Source organism: Theropithecus gelada, chromosome 12 (assembly GCF_003255815.1).
Source record: "Theropithecus gelada isolate Dixy chromosome 12, Tgel_1.0, whole genome shotgun sequence".
NCBI lineage: Eukaryota > Metazoa > Chordata > Mammalia > Primates > Cercopithecidae > Theropithecus > Theropithecus gelada.
Genome location: NC_037680.1, coordinates 19402642 through 19421563, shown reverse-complemented (window position 1 = coordinate 19421563; position 18922 = coordinate 19402642). Strand labels below are relative to the sequence as shown.

Genomic DNA, 18922 nt, shown 5'->3' with positions numbered 1-18922 from the left:
CCTGATTGCACAACAGGAGGTGAGCAGCTAGTGAGGGAGCATTACCATCTGAGCTCTGCACACTGTCAGAGCAGTGGTGGCATTGCATTTTCACAGGAGCACAAACCCTATTGTGAACTGTGCATGGGAGGAATCTGTGAACTGTGGATGCAAGGGATCTAGATTGCTGAGTTCCTTGTGAGAATCTAATCCCCCACCCACCCCATTCGTAGAAAAGTTGTCTTCCATGAACCTGGTCCCTGGTGCCAGAAAGGTTGGGGACCGCTGTTCTAGTGAACAGAATTCACAAAATTTATTGTAGATTTTAAGCCAAATTCACTCAATGTTTGGTAACTAAGTTTCCATTCTTATACACAGAAATGTATTTATGTATTTTACTTGAATATTTATTTATATGTGTATATTCTTACATATTTTATCTTTATTAATGTGTTATAGAATCTTTCATATTCAATGGCAAAGCTTGATTAGACTTATTTTAATAGGATATAAAACTTTATTTACTCTTTTAATGACAGTAATAACTTGTGTTATATCATACAGACTTCCTGTGTTTTGCTTTTGTTTTCACCTCGCTATTTAAATCTCTCATGACTAATAGCATTCACAAAGAAGAAAAATGGATAACAGTAGGAGTGCATTTTCTACTAAGGAGTCCATCATAACTAACTAAATGCCATAATTATAAGTTTGGAACCTCTGAGCCATGAGTTTTAGCACTATAAGCCAAATTTCCTAACAATTCTAGCCAATACATTATTTTAAAAAATACTTTAGAGCTGCACTGATAAAAGCAACTATTTAACTTTTCTTCCTAAATCTTTTTGTATTCCTGATATTTCAATATTATAAAGACAGACTAAATCTATTATTACCACCTTAGTGAGTAATATGAATTGTAGAGCAATTAACTTGAAAGATATATCACATATCTGAGTCTCAGCTTACTCATCTGAAAACAACTATAATATTGAAGTACACAATTTCTACAACTCCTTTGAGATAATAAATATATTTGATTTCCAAAAGATGTATGGCATATCATATATCTATCCAATTATTATCTGGACAATTTGTGTTTATTCCTCTGAAATCTGTCTTATGTATTAATAATTGATTTTCTATCTTATGAATTACTCTGCCATGTAAACATTGGTTCTTCTAACAGTAACGCACTAGTCATCCCTTAGTTTAATGAGCATCCAATCTAATTCATCTTGTAAGTTTTGACACAAATATTAAATAATACTGATTGAGACTTCCCCACCCCTTGAAAAATAAAACTCAAGATTTTTTCCCTAGGCTGATTATGGCACATTGATTTCTATCTCTGAATCAATAGACAAGGGAGAGAAAAATCTACAAATCAAGCTATGAATACATTAGTTGTAACTCCATTATCAGTGAACCAAATGGAAGAAGTTAGCCATGTGGTAGCAGGATGTTTTAAAAACATACTTGCAGATACTAAAAATATTGGAATAGTTCAATTTCCATAAATAGTATAAAATCTGTTGCATCAAAAACCAGAAGAATATTATTCAGACAACTAAATGTTAAATGAAGTCCATTCCAAAAAAAAAGGTTATTTTTCCATATGATCCTGTTTCATTATTATTATTATTATTTTGGAAATTGTGAAGGGAATACTCTTCTGTAATCTATGAAAATGGTTAGAATACTAATAATTATTATAAATTTAAATTTCAAATGCAGACCAAGTTGTTTATAATTAGAAATACTTATGATTGGGCCGGGTGCGGTGGCTCAAGCCTGTAATCCCAGCACTTTGGGAGGCCGAGATGGGCGGATCACGAGGTCAGGAGATCGAGACCATCCTGGCGAACACAGTGAAACCCCGTCTCTACTAAGAAATACAAAAAATAGCCGGGCGAGATGGCGGGCGCCTGTAGTCCCAGCTACTCGGGAGGCTGAGGCCGGAGAATGGCGTGAACCCGGGAGGCGGAGCTTGCAGTGAGCTGAGATCCGGCCACTGCACTCCAGCCTGGGCTACAGAGCGAGACTCCGTCTCAAAAAAAAAAAAAAAAAAAGAAAAAAGAAAAAAAAAAAAAGAAATACTTATGATTTTCTAATCTTCTGGGCTATACAAAAGGAATGGATTTTTTTCCTTTAAGAAAATAAATAATTGAAAACTTAAAAGAGTGACATGATTTAATCTGTACATAAGGCATAATGAGACTTCCAAATTTTAATTTTAGTACCCAGAACAGAGTATAACAGCATTACGCAACAATTGTACATGCTCTTGGGCAATTTATCATTTTTAGTATGAGATGCTATACAAAAAAGCATATGAGGGGAAACACTATAAAGTAGGTTAATGTTTGGAAAAATGCAAATAACTCTAAAAGTACAGATTAAATTTTTACCACTAAAAATCTAAATATTCCTGAGCAAAACAAATACTCAGATTTATCTGATCTACTTGACTTTGAAAAGTAAATATGAGATGTCATTTTGTGGTATGTTCTCATTTTTGTAAATAGAATGTTCAGGATAAACATGCTTATTATTTTACTGATTAATAATCATATCTTTTTCTCAAAAAGTTGATTACATCATTTTGTTTTCCCAAAACACTTTTAACAACATATCTATTTAAGTTATTCCTAACAGGTCTCAATTTTTAATTGAGGTATAAACGTCATACCCAATATATGAGTCTCTGTGTATCACAAACACACACACACACGCACACACACACACAAAAGTGCATAGGTGTGCATATGCACTCACAAACAAGCGTGTGTGTGTGTGTGTACAAAACCACTTAAAAGTCTTGTTTCAGAACATCTGGGTACTGCTAAAAATTGATAGTCATCTGAGTTCATTCAAATCAGAGTTACAATCATTTATTATGATTACGTGGAAAAAATCTAAAGCTATCAGTTCATTACATCATTACAATTTGTGGTTTTATTGTTGTTAATTGCACAAGACAGGCACTCAATAATACATATTGACTCTGGTAAATGATAATATAACAGTTATGATCTAGTCAAAATTTTACTAAACAAGTCAAAGAGGTATAAATTTGCCACTTTGCTGTCATGGATTTTTAGTTCCTTAATTAAACAGTATTTACTCATTAAAAATATACCAGTGATAATTATTATATGAGTCTACAATAAATAATGCTGAGGAAATTATTAATAAAAAGCATAGCATTTTAGGGGAAACCAGTCAAAATTTATTCATTCATACCCAAAAGCTTATTTAAAGCCTACTTGTTAGTTTTGGTGTTGGGTTTTTGGAATGCAATAATAACAGAACTGGAATCTTGCTTTCATGGAGCTTATTTTCTAGGGAAGAAAGAGAAAGTTAATTAAACTCATAAGTAGATCAATACAGAAAATTCCATTTTTTAAAAATGTATTAAAGGAATTAAATAATGAACTAAGAAAGAAAAATTCAGATAATGCAATTCCCAACATAAGATGAGTAAAGGCCAATTTGAAGAGAGAAGATTTGAGTTGTGATGAGAAAGAAGTAATACTATTTTATATATATACATGTATATGAGTTATGAGAGGATATGAATCATAAATATATATATTTATGTATATATGTTATATGCATAACATTAAATTATATGTATTATGTATATATATTTGTATGTGTAGATATACATATATACATATATACATACATACACAAACATATTCTGGGCTAGAGATACACATTAAAGACTAGCAGAGTAGAAGATGTACATAAAACTATGAAGCCAGATTAGATTACCAGTAAGAGAAGAAAGGAGAAAAAGAAGGACTGCAACCAATCTCCCAAGCAAAATTAAAATGATGACAAGGAGTAGCCAGTGCATTCAGAGAAAATAAGAAGATGTAGAGTTACAAAAACTGAGAGAGGAGAATATTTTGAGAAAGAGATCAGGGTCATAATTTTAGTATACTTCTAAGAGATCAAGTGAATGACGACAAGGAAGTATTCAACAAATTTCGTGGCAGAGATTCATTAAGGACCTTAAGAAATTTAGGGTATATGCAGGAGGCAGGCATCAGAGAGCACAAGTAGGTATGATTTGCCACTCATTTAGAAATATCTGGAGATATTTTTTATTGTTACAACCAGGAGACTACTTCAGGTATCAAGTGGGTAAGGCCAGAAATGCTGCTTAACACACTACGATGGATAGGATAACACACTACAAAATATCCTGAGCAAAACATTGGCAGCAGTGAAACTGAGAAACCCTTCACCACAATATCAGCCTCTCCAGCCAGGCTTTCAGTAGATACTTATTTTATCATGTCATATTATGTAATCACAATCCTGTAAAATAAAATGATACTAAGGTGAATTACCAATGTAGTTATTATTTAATTGGTGTTTTAACGTTTCTTTTTTTCCCTCACCTACTCATTCTCTTTTACTTGCTCCTTTTCTTCATCCGTCTTAATAATGAAATACCCCAGGCTCAGACCTTAGTCCTCTACTCTCTTCCCTTACTTCCTTGTTGAGCTCACATAGTTTCATGGCTTAACATATATGGACATGTTAACATAATTGATATCATCCCCTGTCCAACTGCTTACTTTCTTTTTCTTTTGTATCTAAAAAAAAATATTGAAACTAGAATGCCTCAAAATAAACTTCACATTGTATCCCTCAAATCCACTTCTGTAATCTCATTTAATGACAACTCTATTTTTCACATGTTTAAAATAAACATCTTGGAGTCATTAGTTGTTGCTGATTCCTTTCCTTCCATCATAACTAATAAATCAGGAAGTCTTGTTGAATACACCTTCCAGGTATGTCCAAGAGTGGGCTACCTTATATTAGCTTTGCTGAGGGCACCTAGATATGATCCAGGCATCTTTCTTTTGAATTAGTTCAGTAGTCTCCTAACTTCTGTCCTTGCTGCACTTTTCACCCACAATCCAGCAGTCAGAATGGCAAAAAGTGAAAAGGATTCTTTATCCTGTTTCCTCAAAGTCCACAGCTCTCTTAATAGACGATCAATTTGTTCTGTACTATACAAATATTTTTCTATAAATTTATATACTGGTACATCTAGAGCATTTTTAGAAGCTCAAGCTATAATTGTCATAAAATAAACTCTACATATTTAAATATATACAGCATATACAATTTCAAAAGTTTTGATTATCATCGCAATCAAACTAATGAACATATCTATATGACCTCCAACTCTTTCCATATGGTCATCTAATTCCCTCAGTAATCTATTCCCCCAGACCCTGGCCCACTTTTCTCCCATCACCAGACAACTACTGATTTGTTTTCTTCATTATAGATTAGTTTGCTCTTTCTAGAATTTTATGTACATAGTAAGTACCCTTTTTGATCAGTCGTCTTTCACTCAGCACAATGATTGTGAGAGTCATCCATATTGTTTCATATATCAATAAGACATTCTTTCTTTGGCTGAATAGCATATTGTTATGTGGATATACCATCGTTTGATTAGCTATTTACCTATTTATGAACTTAGATACTTGCACGACACTAGGGTTTTTTCAATATGTAGTAGAATCGTATCATACAAAGTCATTTCTGCTGTTTACTTTGTTCACTAAACAAGTTTTGAGACCTTACCGTGTCAGCTAATTTTACCTATGTCATTTTTTTAGATGATTGCACTCATAGTGTAAATGTAACATCCTTCATTTCAATATTTATATTTTGAGAAACATAATTTGTTTGATTTTGTCTTGTTATTGCAAATAATATCTTAGTGGTCATCTTCAAGTATAAGGGTAACAAAGCCTGTATTAGATAGTCCAGGCATTTTATGCAGTGAAAATGCTAGATTAAAGAGTATTCAAACTTAATTTTGAATAAGTACTTTCAGATTGCCTTCAAAAAGACTACTTTTAAAAAATGCTCAATATGTGAATTTGAATTTTTTCTAATGGTATTGCCAAAATCGGCATCATAATACTAATAAACTTTTCCCAATTGTTTTTGATGTGTATTTTCTGTATTGTGAAGTTTGAACACCTTTTCTTATGTTTTATTAACTATTCAAAATTCTGCTTCTTCCAGGGGTCTTATTTTGATCTATGCTTATTTTTTCCTTAAAGTGTTTTGTTTTCCATAAGATCTTATTATGCACTATTTATATACTGTAAATACTGAGTTTTTGTAAGATATACACCCCACACGCACACAAAAAAACCATTTCCTTCAAATGAATTTGCTTTGTTTCTGATGGTTTTTACTATATAGAAGATTTGCTTTTTATGTAGTCAGATCTGATTGTCTTTTCCGTCAATGCTCCTGGACATCACATCATATTTAGGAAAGTCTTTTATCCAGAACATGTACACACTTTCTATTCTTTCTTTTAATACTTCTTTTACTTTTAAATATTTATGTTTCTGATGGATCTGAATGCATTTATGTGTATATGGTTTGATGTGGAGATTTAACTTCCACCCTAAATATTAAATAGTCTTTCATTTCTCTAGTGATGGAGTAGGTATTTCTATTGTTCTGTGGTACTAAACTCTCAAAACGTATGCGTGAATATGGAGTCCCCATCATAGTCTTTGGATCTCTTTGTGGATCTGTGCCGCATGAACATATTTTAAAAATGTACTGTAGCATTATAGCATATCTCTATGTATGAACTCCACAGCCACTCATTTGAAAATTATTTGAAAATCTTGCATTTTTATTTCTAAAATTGTTTTAGACTCTTAGTAGAAGAATAAACACATTAGAATTGGATTGCTGTTGCATTGCATTTTTAGATTAATTTGTGAGAAGTCATATCTATTACGAAATCCCTACGATAGAGATCCTAATAATCAATCATTCTTGTGTCTGAAGGGTTTATAGTATGTCATGCATAATTGGCCTTACCTGAATAGCAAATATTTTTATAACCATAGTAAGAAATATATGATTTTCCATGAAAGTTTAATTTCAAAGCTATTTTTTTGCTAGTTATATATTGCTTAACAGGAAATGTGGTTATGTATCTTTCTCTCAAACCTTAAGGAATAAAGATGTTGTGTATACTATGAAAGTTGAAAGAATAATTATAAATGATATATGGCAAAATGAATTCACAAATAGTTATATAATACATAGCCTCCCTAGCATCTGCTATTTTTTGATGTTTTAATAGTAGACATTCTAGCATGTGAAAGATGGCATCTCATCGTGGTTTTTTAGATTTCATATTTTGTCCACCTTTGTCTCAGAAAACCATCAATTTAACTTCCACACTCTTCTCTCTGGAGTTCATTAAGTTAGTCTCCTCTGGTTTTATCTATCCACTTTTGACCCTCACACCCAAGCCATTCTCCACACCATAGCCAAAACATTCTTAAAACATTAATCTGAACATCATATGTCCCTAAGTAAATTCTTCTACTGGATATCCTTTTAAAAACCATTGGTTTACAAGCCTCTTAGTCATTTTCAGCCTCATCTCCCATCACACCTCTCCCATTTTCTTACATAGCTATAAACAAGCACATATATATCCCCAAACACAAAGTTTTGTTCCAGCCCTATATAGGCCATATTTCACTACCAATAATGCAACTTTTTATCTTCCCTTAAAAGTCATTTACATGCTATTTTTTTCTGTCTTCCTTAATTTTCCCAATTAACCAAAGCTCCTTTATTAAAAAGACACCACTTTTATTATTATTATTATTATACTTATTATCACCACTGAGAATGATCTTGATCTTGTTGAAGCATCAGAGATCTCATCCCACAGAATGTGTTTTCAGGTCTTCCAAAGGCCCTGTTGTCATTTGAAGGGACATGCTCAAAGAAAGACTGAAGAATGTTAATTTTATGCCTAAAAAGTAGCCTACAAGGTGACCCCTTTATTATTCTGGGTTCTGTTTAGACTTGGAAATTTTATTGTCAGTTTAAGGAGTAATAAAATGCTAGGAAACTATAATGAAGCTGGCAAGAGAATGATATATGAAACTCAGCATTTCCTATATTTACATAGCACGTGTGCACATACACACATATTCATAATCTGAATGAATTTGATGGATGAGAGACACTGAGATAAAAGAACACAATTTATTTTGTGTATATCATATAAATCATGTATATACTCATGTACATCTGCTACAAAGACTAAAATTCCTGTTGATCCACAAAGAACTTACCTAATGATTCTGGAAACACACTGTCATTTGCTTCTTTAACTCTTTTCTATGTGTTTGTTACTGTCTTCATCCTCTTTCTGATAGATCCACAATATCTTTATTAAATTCAATTCCTTTTGGTGCAAACTGATTATATAAAGAAGTTATGTAGGTAAGATAATTGATTGAAATAGGCATAAACATTGGGAACACAGGTGATAGAGACAAACTGAACACATCTAATAAAAGGAGGGTGCAGCAGGTAATTGGCTCTTCTATTCTGGAATGTTAGCCCGGTTTCGATATATCAAACTGTATGACCTTAATTTTCAAGAAAAAAACAAAACTTTGGATATATAATGTGACATTTTAATTTTAAAAGTTAGAATCTACTTTTTTTTTTTAAATTTTAACTTAAATTTACTCCTCAACCAATTGTTTTGATAGGTCTACTCTCAGGTAACTCCGAATTATTTCTCGAATGTTATGCATGTTTAAATTGTAATTGTCAGAGGTATTCTACTTCCTTATTTCCAGGTCATGCACATATGATGTAGGATAGTATCAGAATTACCAGCCCAAGCATGAACAAATTGGTCACTCACTAATGCCTAAAAATGAGCAATTACCATAGATATGCATTTAAGGCTATACGAAATGCAGACTTACCCAGAATGGATAATATTTCGAACTGTTACATAATTTACTGTTTAGGAGCTAGAGATGTTCAAAGATCATCTAATCCAAAGTTTTTGTTTTATACACCTTATAATATGGAGAGAAACTAGGACTAGGATTTAAATCAGTTCTTCTGATTCCAAATTCAGTGTGTTTTCTAATCTTCTGTGATATCTTTGTTTTTCTGATAGTGTGAATAAAAGTTTAGAGAGCCAGTCTTTCTTTTTATGGAGCACAGAGGTGAATCAGGAATAAAAGATTAAAGAACACTGAAGAGGCTTAAAAAAGAAAAAGTAACAAAATCACATACATTATTGAGTCTTTAATTCAACGACAAATTTGGTCTTTTTAAAAAACTGTCTGAGAATTACATCTGAAGTTTCTTTTTCATCTAACAGAAGATTATTTCAAGTTGACATGGTCCTAATGTAGATTGTTGCAACTTTAAAATTATTCAGATTGAAATAATCTATTGTTCAGTGTAAATCATAAATAGAAGCCAAAGTTTTTTCATCTCTGCAATAGTTTTTTTTTTTTTTTTTTAATCTCGTACACATTCTAGCTCTAAATATAACTTTTTCCTGGTTCTCTTAGGATTTCTCCACTGCTATGTGAGCTCCTTGACTGACATATGAAATATTTGGATATTTTAATAACATGACTAAGTCAATAGAATTTAGTAAAATTTAGAATTTGTGTAGTTATTATATTACATCCACTCATTGGAAGCGAATCTGATTCATATTTTGAGAAGCAAAATGTCAATATTCTTTTCATTTAGCAAAATGTCCTACAGAGACATCCACACACAATTTCTTGAGGGTGGTTTTACATCTTTGTTTTAATATAATTCCATTGGGAGATAAGTAACTTTAATAAAATTAGTTGAATTTTCTATTCTTAGATATACACCAAGATGAAAAACATCACAAATCAATAAAATATGTGGTATCACCTCAGTTTATCCTTGTGTAAACTAAATTTTCTTAAAGCATATTGCTAACTGTAAGAAATTTATTAAAACAGACAGCAGTATTTTCATGGTTCAAATGCTTGAACTCCCCTGTCACAGATTTTTCCCTTTTCCTGTTTTAAAACAAATGTCTTCAGTGACTTACATCTTCAGTTTATTGAAGCTGGAATTGTGACAGATACCTTACAATCTACACCTATAAAGGATTAGTAATTTAAACTAGTAACCTCTAATTTTGTTACAAACTGTCACTTTTTTTGTAAGATGTAAGGGTTTCATTCATTTGACTAATTCATTCCTACAAAGAAGGATGCCTCAGGTCTCAAAACTGGCTGTGTATTTAGAGAGCTTATTAGAAAAGAAATCATCTGTCTGAAGAAAGCAGCCAAAATGTGTCTTCCACTCTGTTCAACAAGATGAGAAATACCCTTTTGTTGTCAGGGAAGCTGCATGCTCCTGCAGTCTCTCAAACAGGACACGTTTAATTAGCATCTCTATTTCATGGGTGTACCTGTCTAGTGAGCTTGTCAATGGGGCAAATGAAAGTTGTATATTTTCTTCTCTCCAATCTGGTATGCTTGTTTGTTTTGTTTCATGATTTTTGACGGCAAGGAGCTTAGTTCTCCTGTTCTGTTTTCCCATGTCAATCTTCATTTCCAGTCTCAGAATGTCAGTGTACTTATCCTGTGTTTTTCCATTTTTCGTATTTACCTGATTGATTTTGGTACCTCTCCTTAAATAAATTGTGTGATCATAATATGAAGATCCAACAGGGGTTTCTGCCTTTCATCCTCCAGTGAACATCCATTCAATATAAGGCTCCCTTTTATGTGGTTAATACTATTCAAAATCCTGGTCAAGATGTGAATGGTGGAGATTATTTCTTTCCTATGAAGCTCAGTACAAAGGATGATTTCCTAATTTGGCCATAGATTCAGAGTAGGTTAATAATGTTGCCACCTTATTCTGAGGGAGGTTGTCTTCTTCCGCCTCCGCTCCTTTCTTCCCTCTTCCTCCTGATTGTCTTTTGTTTTGTTTTGTTTTGTTATTCTCTCTTCATTGTTGACAATAAGTAAGTATTTAGTTTACTGTGAGTCACTGAGGATGAACACCTGATAACATCTTCACCCTCTGCCATTATTCTCTGAGAATCATCTTGTCATTTATGATATCATAACCTTAGGTTGAATTAATTGCATGTGCCTATTTTTTACCCCATATTCTAACTACTTTAGTTGTTACTTGAATGACATTAGAGATTCCTTATTCCAGAAGAAGGAGAATAAATGTATATATTAAATGGCTCTGCAAGTCATCAATATATCTTGTACTTATCATGAAAAGTAAGTTTTTTTTTCTTTTTTGTAATCTATGTTCTTTACCCTAGAAATGTGACCTAAATTTATCCTTCTATACTTCACCCTTAGTAAAATCTTCACCAGCCTGTTTACCTGAAAAAGTATTACCAAATCAAACTTCTGAATGCTCTACGAACATTAGGAAACTGGGTTACTAACTGTCATCAGTCTAGGGTTAGAAGTCTAAAGTTGAAGGATAATCAGAATTTTTTGAGAATGAATTTAATGAAATGAAAATCCTAAATTCAACAAAAGTGGAACTTGCATGGAATGTGACATATTTTATCAGGGATACCATGAGTATTGAAAATCAGGTGTATACATTTACATCTCACAAATGGAAAATAGATACTTTTTCTATGTTCAATCAGACAAAGAGCATTATAAGTTTTGTGTCATAAAGGTTTGTTTTGCTAGTGTTCGAAAATTACACATATGCTTCAACAGGTTTAAAATAGCTTATAATGGTGATTTTTCCCATTGTCTTTCACGTTTGTAGATTTATGATTCACACTGACATGCACATGCCATTTGGTGATATATTTACTTTTAAATGATGACAAGTTGAAAATAAAAATACAGTTAGCTTAAATGATACTGGAGCATTCGAAAATGATTTTTTGGTTTGACTAGGACATTTATATTCTAAACATCTGCGAACATTATTTATATAACATTTCTAGAGTATACTGTATTGCAGAGTGCTTTACATTTAATTCAGATAACTGAGACATCACTGGGTGATGTCTCACCCAGTGATATGGATAACATTTATTGTTAAAGTTGAAAAATAGGGTAATACAATTTCATAATTTCAGTTTTAACATCCAGTAGGTCAAAGAACTGATGATAAATGGCATTAGAAATTGTCTATGGATTCTGTGTTTAATGTAAGCCATATTTTCCTTGTTTGAGATCCCAGTAATCATGCAGCAGACAGTGATTTGCAATTCCTGTTTCTTGGCCTTCCATGTTCTTTTCGAGATGGTCAGTTTCTTTTCTTTTAATCCAAGTCCACTGATTGATAATACTGGTTTCTCTGAACCCACACAAGAAGCTTTCATGTGTTAAAAACTCATATTTCCAATGCTGCCCAGGTCTTAAAGATGCTGTTACATATGCATTACACATCTAGTTGTAATCACCTTCAAATAATTGTTTCTACTCTTGCCATAATACCCCTGGGAATACCTTCTCACTTTTGGTTATGCACAATAAACCTGGTCATGTCAAATTAATTACTACACTAGTTCCTGCTCAAAGTGATCAAGTTAATTGAAGGGCACAGAATATAAGTTATTTTCCTTGCTATCTAGTCTCAATGAATTCTGTTACCATTGTCTCACAGTAATACAGTAAAACAGAATGGACAATCCAACCTATCAAATGTAAGATGAATAACAGATATTCTGACTTTCCTCAAAAGATGTTAAAATATAGTATTTTCATAAATGTGTCTAGCTGTACTAATGATTTTTTCAATTGCAGAACAAAATTATGTGTGGTGAGAATGCAGAGCATCTGAGTTTTTCTTACATTGCTGAAAAGATTGTACATTGCTACAAACTCTTTGAAAATTTTTTCTAGCGTATCCTATCAAGCTAAGTGTGCATAAACTTGAAAACATTAATTCTATTCCTTGGTAAATACCCAAATGAATTGAGTGTTTGTATCCACCACCAACAACAACAAAAAAGTGCTAAACTATCCATAACTTTAGCTGTAATGGCCTAAAACTGTAAACAAGCCAAGTGGATATCGTCAGTACAAATCCACTTGAGCAAATACTTGAACAAATACTACTGAGCAATGAAAAGATTAAAAATTGATATATACAAAACAAGGATACATTTCACAGTCATGATGTTGAACAAAAGAATTCTAGAATGGCCAGTCGCGGTGGCTCACACCTGTAATCCCAGCACTCTGGGAGGCCGAGGCGGGCGGATCACGAGGTCAGGAAATCCAGACCATCCTGGCTAACCCACAGTGAAACCCCGTCTCTACTAAAAAATACAAAAAATTAGCTAGGCATGGTGGCGGGCGCCTGTAGTCCCAGCTACTCAGGAGGCTGAGGCAGGAGAATGGCGTGAACCCGGGAGGCAGAGTTTGCAGTGAGCCGAGATCGCGCCACAGCACTTTAGGCTGGGCGACAGAGTGAGACTCCCGTCGCAAAGAAACAAACAAAAAATTCTGGAATGAAAGATTATGATTGTTTTTTACATTGATTTGTTTAATATGTGGTGTTAGCTATCAGAATTATGGTTACTCTAAAGAAAATATTGGCTGCCAGAAGTCATGGGTGAACCTCCTATGGTTCTGGAAATATTTCAGCAGAGTAATGATTAAACAGGTGCAATCTGGTTAAACTCCAGTGATCTGTACAATTAAGATTCAGGCAGATAATACATCTACGAAGATTGAAAATAGCATTAGGTATCTTTTTGACATCTAATTGCATGTAGCAATTAACACATGACTATGTTCTTATAATTCCCCCATAACTTCAATGCAAAGATACAGAAAACTCCACTAATTTCCTTTTGAAAATACTGTGATGTGTTGTTTTGTTTCCTTGTAGTGTCCTGAATTTAAAAGGCCCAGGGACATTGCAGTTGACTGGGTGGCTGGAAACATTTACTGGACTGATCATTCTAGAATGCACTGGTTCAGTTACTACACTACTCACTGGACCAGTCTGAGGTACTCTATTAATGTAGGGCAGCTGAATGGCCCCAACTGCACCAGACTCTTAACAAATATGGCTGGAGAACCGTATGCTATTGCTGTAAATCCTAAAAGAGGGTAGGTTAATGGTTTAGTATTTCTATTTCTTGAAAATGAATATCCTTTTTAGAAATTATGCTCTGTAGATTTTGTCTCTGTAATGAGTGTTCAATGTGTAATAGTGTCACATGCCTTTAAATATCCTTGTACTATTTCTTCTGTAAAAAAGCATGTCCTATTCCCACCAAATGATGATACGAAATATATTTTTTTTTCTGAAATATTCCTGTATTATGCATTCAGTGTACCTGTGTGTCTGTGTGTGTGTCTGTGCATGGTTATATGTGTGCATTGCAGAAGAATGAGCTTGGTGTGATAGACACAACCTCTATTTTTGATCTAAAATTGAATTGTCAAAATATTAAACATAATATCAAACATATTACATACAGAGTACTAACATTTTTCTTTACGGTAATAAAAGATGAAGGAATATATATATGTGTATGTGTATATATACACACATACACACACACGCACAAATTTAAAGAGTGTATTACAGACATTTCCTTCTTTTAGTTAGAGATGTAAACCTACAAGCAATGGCCAAAAAGTAAATAGAAAAATGTTAACTAAAACTCTTAATCATCCATAAAGTGGATTGATAACTCCTGAGTAAAAAGAGACAACTTATACCTAACTATTAGAATTAAGCAGTCATCCAAATTAAAGAATAATTTCTGTTTGAGAAAATAGTTACTTCTCTATAAAAAAAAAAAATAGCATGTTCATACAGCATCCATAATAAAATGACTATTGTGTCAAAACAAAAGGGAGGTTTCATGTGGTGGAAATATTTTTTCTCTGAGTTTTAATGAAAGTTTCAAAATTGAATTTTGGATATTAAATAATGAGCTATGGTACGTCATAGTATACAATGATTCTCAAATTTTAACATGTGTAGGCAAGACTTTCGTTAAAATGTTGATTCCCAGGCCATTTATTGGAGGCTCTCATTCTGTGTGTTTTGAGTTGTACCCGGGAATCTACTTTTTAAGAGACTCTGGGGTGACTCCTAGGCATGTGGTCTGAAGAGTCACTGCTTTGTGGAGCAGAGTTGGGTTATAGCAGCACCATCACCAGGCTAACCTCTTTGACCCGCTCTCTTCAGGATGATGTACTGGACTGTTGTTGGAGATCACTCCCACATAGAAGAAGCAGCCATGGATGGTACACTGAGAAGGATTTTAGTACAAAAGAACTTACAGAGACCCACAGGTATGATTTCTGACACATGCTAAAATATGAAGCAGAATGACAAGTATATTACTGTTAACAGCTATTTATAGTGTTGTTGGCAATATAAGTATATTTACAAGTGGATAAAACCATTTATAGTATGATTTTATGAAGTTGTTTACATTTCATGTCCTATTTTCTCAACTTGAAAATCAGGTACTTATACTGTCAGTTATATTACAGGAATATGATTTGAAACTTGTCTAAGTTGTAAGGCTATTAGTCAGATTTCACAGGCATGAAATTTTGACAGTTTATAGCAATACATTTACATTAGGGTATTTTTACAGATATATGTTAATTAAGTTGGGATATTGGGAAATATTCCTAGAGGATGAGAGATGAAATGAACAAATAGGTGGCTAAATATACTTTATGTAAAAGACAGTTTTGATGATTTTTTTTTGCCTTTTCATTCAGAGCTATTTTCAATATGACTTTAATCTCCCTGGCCCACTTGCCATCTAAGCTATTACTCCAAACCATCTGTGTTCTCAGGACTGCCCAGAAGTTCAGATCTTTACTGTCTCCATGGTCTTTCTCTCATGTCATTTTTCTCCCAGCTCCCTTAACTAGAATGTCAACCTTTGTCTACCTAGTTGTATCTTTCCCATTTTGTACCTCTAACTTTAGCACTTCTTCAGTAAAACATTTTCAGGTTATGGGAGCCTCAGGGGCTCTGTGCCACCTACCCTCTACCGACTACACCTCCACAGAAAGGACATAATGCATGGTTTATAGTACATATTTAAAAATTATGCATTACAATGTCTTCTGTAGTTTATTTATATTTAGTGCTTATATTCCTATTCATTTTTAATGTGTTTGATACCTTTCCATTCATTTAGATTGTTTTTAATCTTTATGGGGAGAAGCAATATTTGAAATTTAGTCTATGTACATAAATTTGTTTTCATCTCATGCTCATTAACAAATGCCCATTGAATATCTACCATGTGCCAGAAATTGTTCCAAATGCTGAAGAAACAATATGAAGCAAGTTCTAACCCTCATGAAGTCTATCTTCCTATAGAGGATAGAATATGTATTTATATATACTGTCACATTGTTATACATGCTATACAGAAAATCATAGTAAGAGATGGGCTGTCAATGGAGGTACTATTTTAGTTATGATGATCAGAGAAGTCATCTCTAGAAGGGTGATATTGAAAGAGACACCTAAATAAAGAGAGGCAGCAAGTGATGTGAATATGTGAGGAAAGAGCTTTTTAAGAAAATAGAATAGTAAGTTCTGAGTAAGGAATTAGCTCAGCATGAAAACAGCAAGAAGGTTAGCATACCTAGAAGCATATAAACAATTCAGGAGAATGGAAGATATGAGGATGGCAAGGTGACTCAAATGCAAAACTGAATTCTATTCTAGCTTTGAAGAGAGCTATTTGAAGATATTGGCAAGTTAAGTGGCATAATCTCAAACACGGTTTTTATTTTTAAAATACTTCTTTGGTGTTAACATTTTACATAATCATATTGATAGTATATGTAACATGTTTTTATTTTAAAAAATGACACTGGCAGCAGTTTGTGGAATTACCTGTAAGATAGTACTTAGGAAAGTGCCTAAAATGGGGATTGTTGTAAAAGTCATTTATGAAGGAAGTGGTATACAGAAGAAAGCTGTAAAAGACAGAGGAAGAGCAGAGGAAGGAGCCCAGTAAACTGTGTTTCAGGTCGAGTCTAGTCTTGGTTTGAGTCACTATAGTTATGCTTTGGAGCATAAATTTATGACAGGCAAGGGGATCTGCTTTTGATATGCCCCATCAATCATTAATTGGCCTTGGGGCTGTGATATTCCAAGCAAAGCTGCTTCAATCAGTTAAGCACAATGATCTGGAGAAGGAGGGTATGTGTGAGTCCTCACTGCAGAAGCCCCAGTGAGGAATTGGGTACTCCTCTTTGGTAAAGGTGATCTGCATAGGCACCACAGTGTCTCCAACACTGGGCCTAGTGACAGATGCACGGATCTGACACTTTCCATGCATTACCCATTCTGCTCAACAACTCTTATGGGTAACTTAGTGATGCACATAACACAGTCCTTTTTCTTACAAAGTTTACATTCGAGAAAGAAAAAAAAATGAGGCATATGTGAAGTAATTGTACTTTTTGCAAAAGGTGAGAATTGTGTCATTGTCATATTTTATAATATCAGAGTTCAGAGGTGAGAAAGATAATCTCCAATAATGAAAAACTATGTGAAAAGTGATGTTTGAATAAGTACTTGAGGGATAGACAGGTAATCCATCATGAAGAAATTTTAAAAAAATCCTTCATTGGAGTCACATACACTTTTGAATCTCAAGGGAATATGTATTAGCTGTGAGACCTCAGAAATGAATTTATTACCTTCAAACCTTGGCTTTATCAATAGAAAATCAAAAGATTGGCTGGGCATGGTGCCTCACACCTGTAATCCCAGCACTTTGGGAGGCCAAGGCCGGCGGATCTCCTGAGGTCAGGAGTTTGAGACCAGTCTGCCCAACATGGCAAACCCGTTTCTACTAAAAATGCAAAAAACAAGCCAGGCATGGTGATGTGTACCTGTAATCCCAGCTACTTGGGAGGCTGAGGCACAAGAATTGCTTGAACCCAGTGAGGCGAGATCCCACCATTACACTCCCGCCTGAGCGACAAGAGCGAAACTCCCTTTTAAAATAATATATATATACACACATATATATACACACACTTTATATATATATATATATAGTAATAACTAACTTAAAAATGCCAGATATATGAAATAATATAGTCCTCTGAGCCAGGGATCCAGTGTAGAGCATATGGATGCTCTGCTGATGTCAGGAATCAGGACACATGTAGAAGGGCACAGGTTGGGTGACATAATATGTGAGAAGAGAAAACCTTAAATGCCAAAGGGCTTCAACATAACTTTTTAGCCAATATTGAGCCATTGTGTGATTTTGATTTAAGGAGTGATTCAAATAATGTGTGCCTTCAAATGACACACTGATTATTGTTTTTATTGGGCACCATATAAGACGTAATAAAAACATGTTGTTTCAGTCAAGTGTGTAGCAGATGAGTAATGTGTTCCATGAGAGCAGGAACATGAACTATTTAGCTGAGGATAATGGCTTCAAGCTCCATCCATGTCCCTGCAAAGGACATGATCTCATTCCTTTTCATGGCTGCATAGTACTCCATGATGTATATGTACCACATTTTCTTTATGCAGTCTATCATTGGTGGGCATTTGGGTTGATTCCCATCTCTGCTCTTGTGAACAGTGCTGCAATGAACATATGCATGTGTGTATCTTTACAGTAGAATTATTTATATTCTTTTGGGTATATACCCAGCAATGGGATTGCTGGGCCACATAGTATGAAGTACTATTGTTGTACTATCTAATATTATGAAGTACTATTAGATTATTTCTCTAATAATCAGTGATGCTAAGCTTTTTATCATATGTTTGTTGGCCAAAGGCATGTCTTCTTTTGAAAAGTGTCTGTTCATGTCCTTTGTCCACTTTTTACTGGGATTGTTTTTTTTCATGTAAATTTATTTAAGTTCCTTGTAGATTCTGAATTTAGACTTATCAGATGAGTGGATTGCAAAAATTTTCTACAATTCTGTAGGTTGTCTGTTGACTCTGATAGTTTATTTTGTTGTGCAGAAGCACTTTAGTTCAATTAGATCCCATTTGACAATTTTTTCTTGTACAATTGCTTTTGTCATCTTCATCATGAATTTTTTTGCCTTTA

At 33.7% G+C, this 18922-nt stretch overlaps 1 protein-coding gene across 1 annotated transcript in view; it reads left to right on the top strand.

The window, feature by feature from the left end:
- Positions 1-18922, top strand: part of LRP1B (LDL receptor related protein 1B) — a 1963100-nt gene that overhangs the window by 1842460 nt on the left and 101718 nt on the right. The window contains exons 78-79 of the mRNA XM_025404289.1: positions 13723-13946; positions 15040-15146. Coding sequence (XP_025260074.1) covers positions 13723-13946; positions 15040-15146 — 331 coding nt within the window. The remainder of the gene's footprint in view (positions 1-13722; positions 13947-15039; positions 15147-18922) is intronic.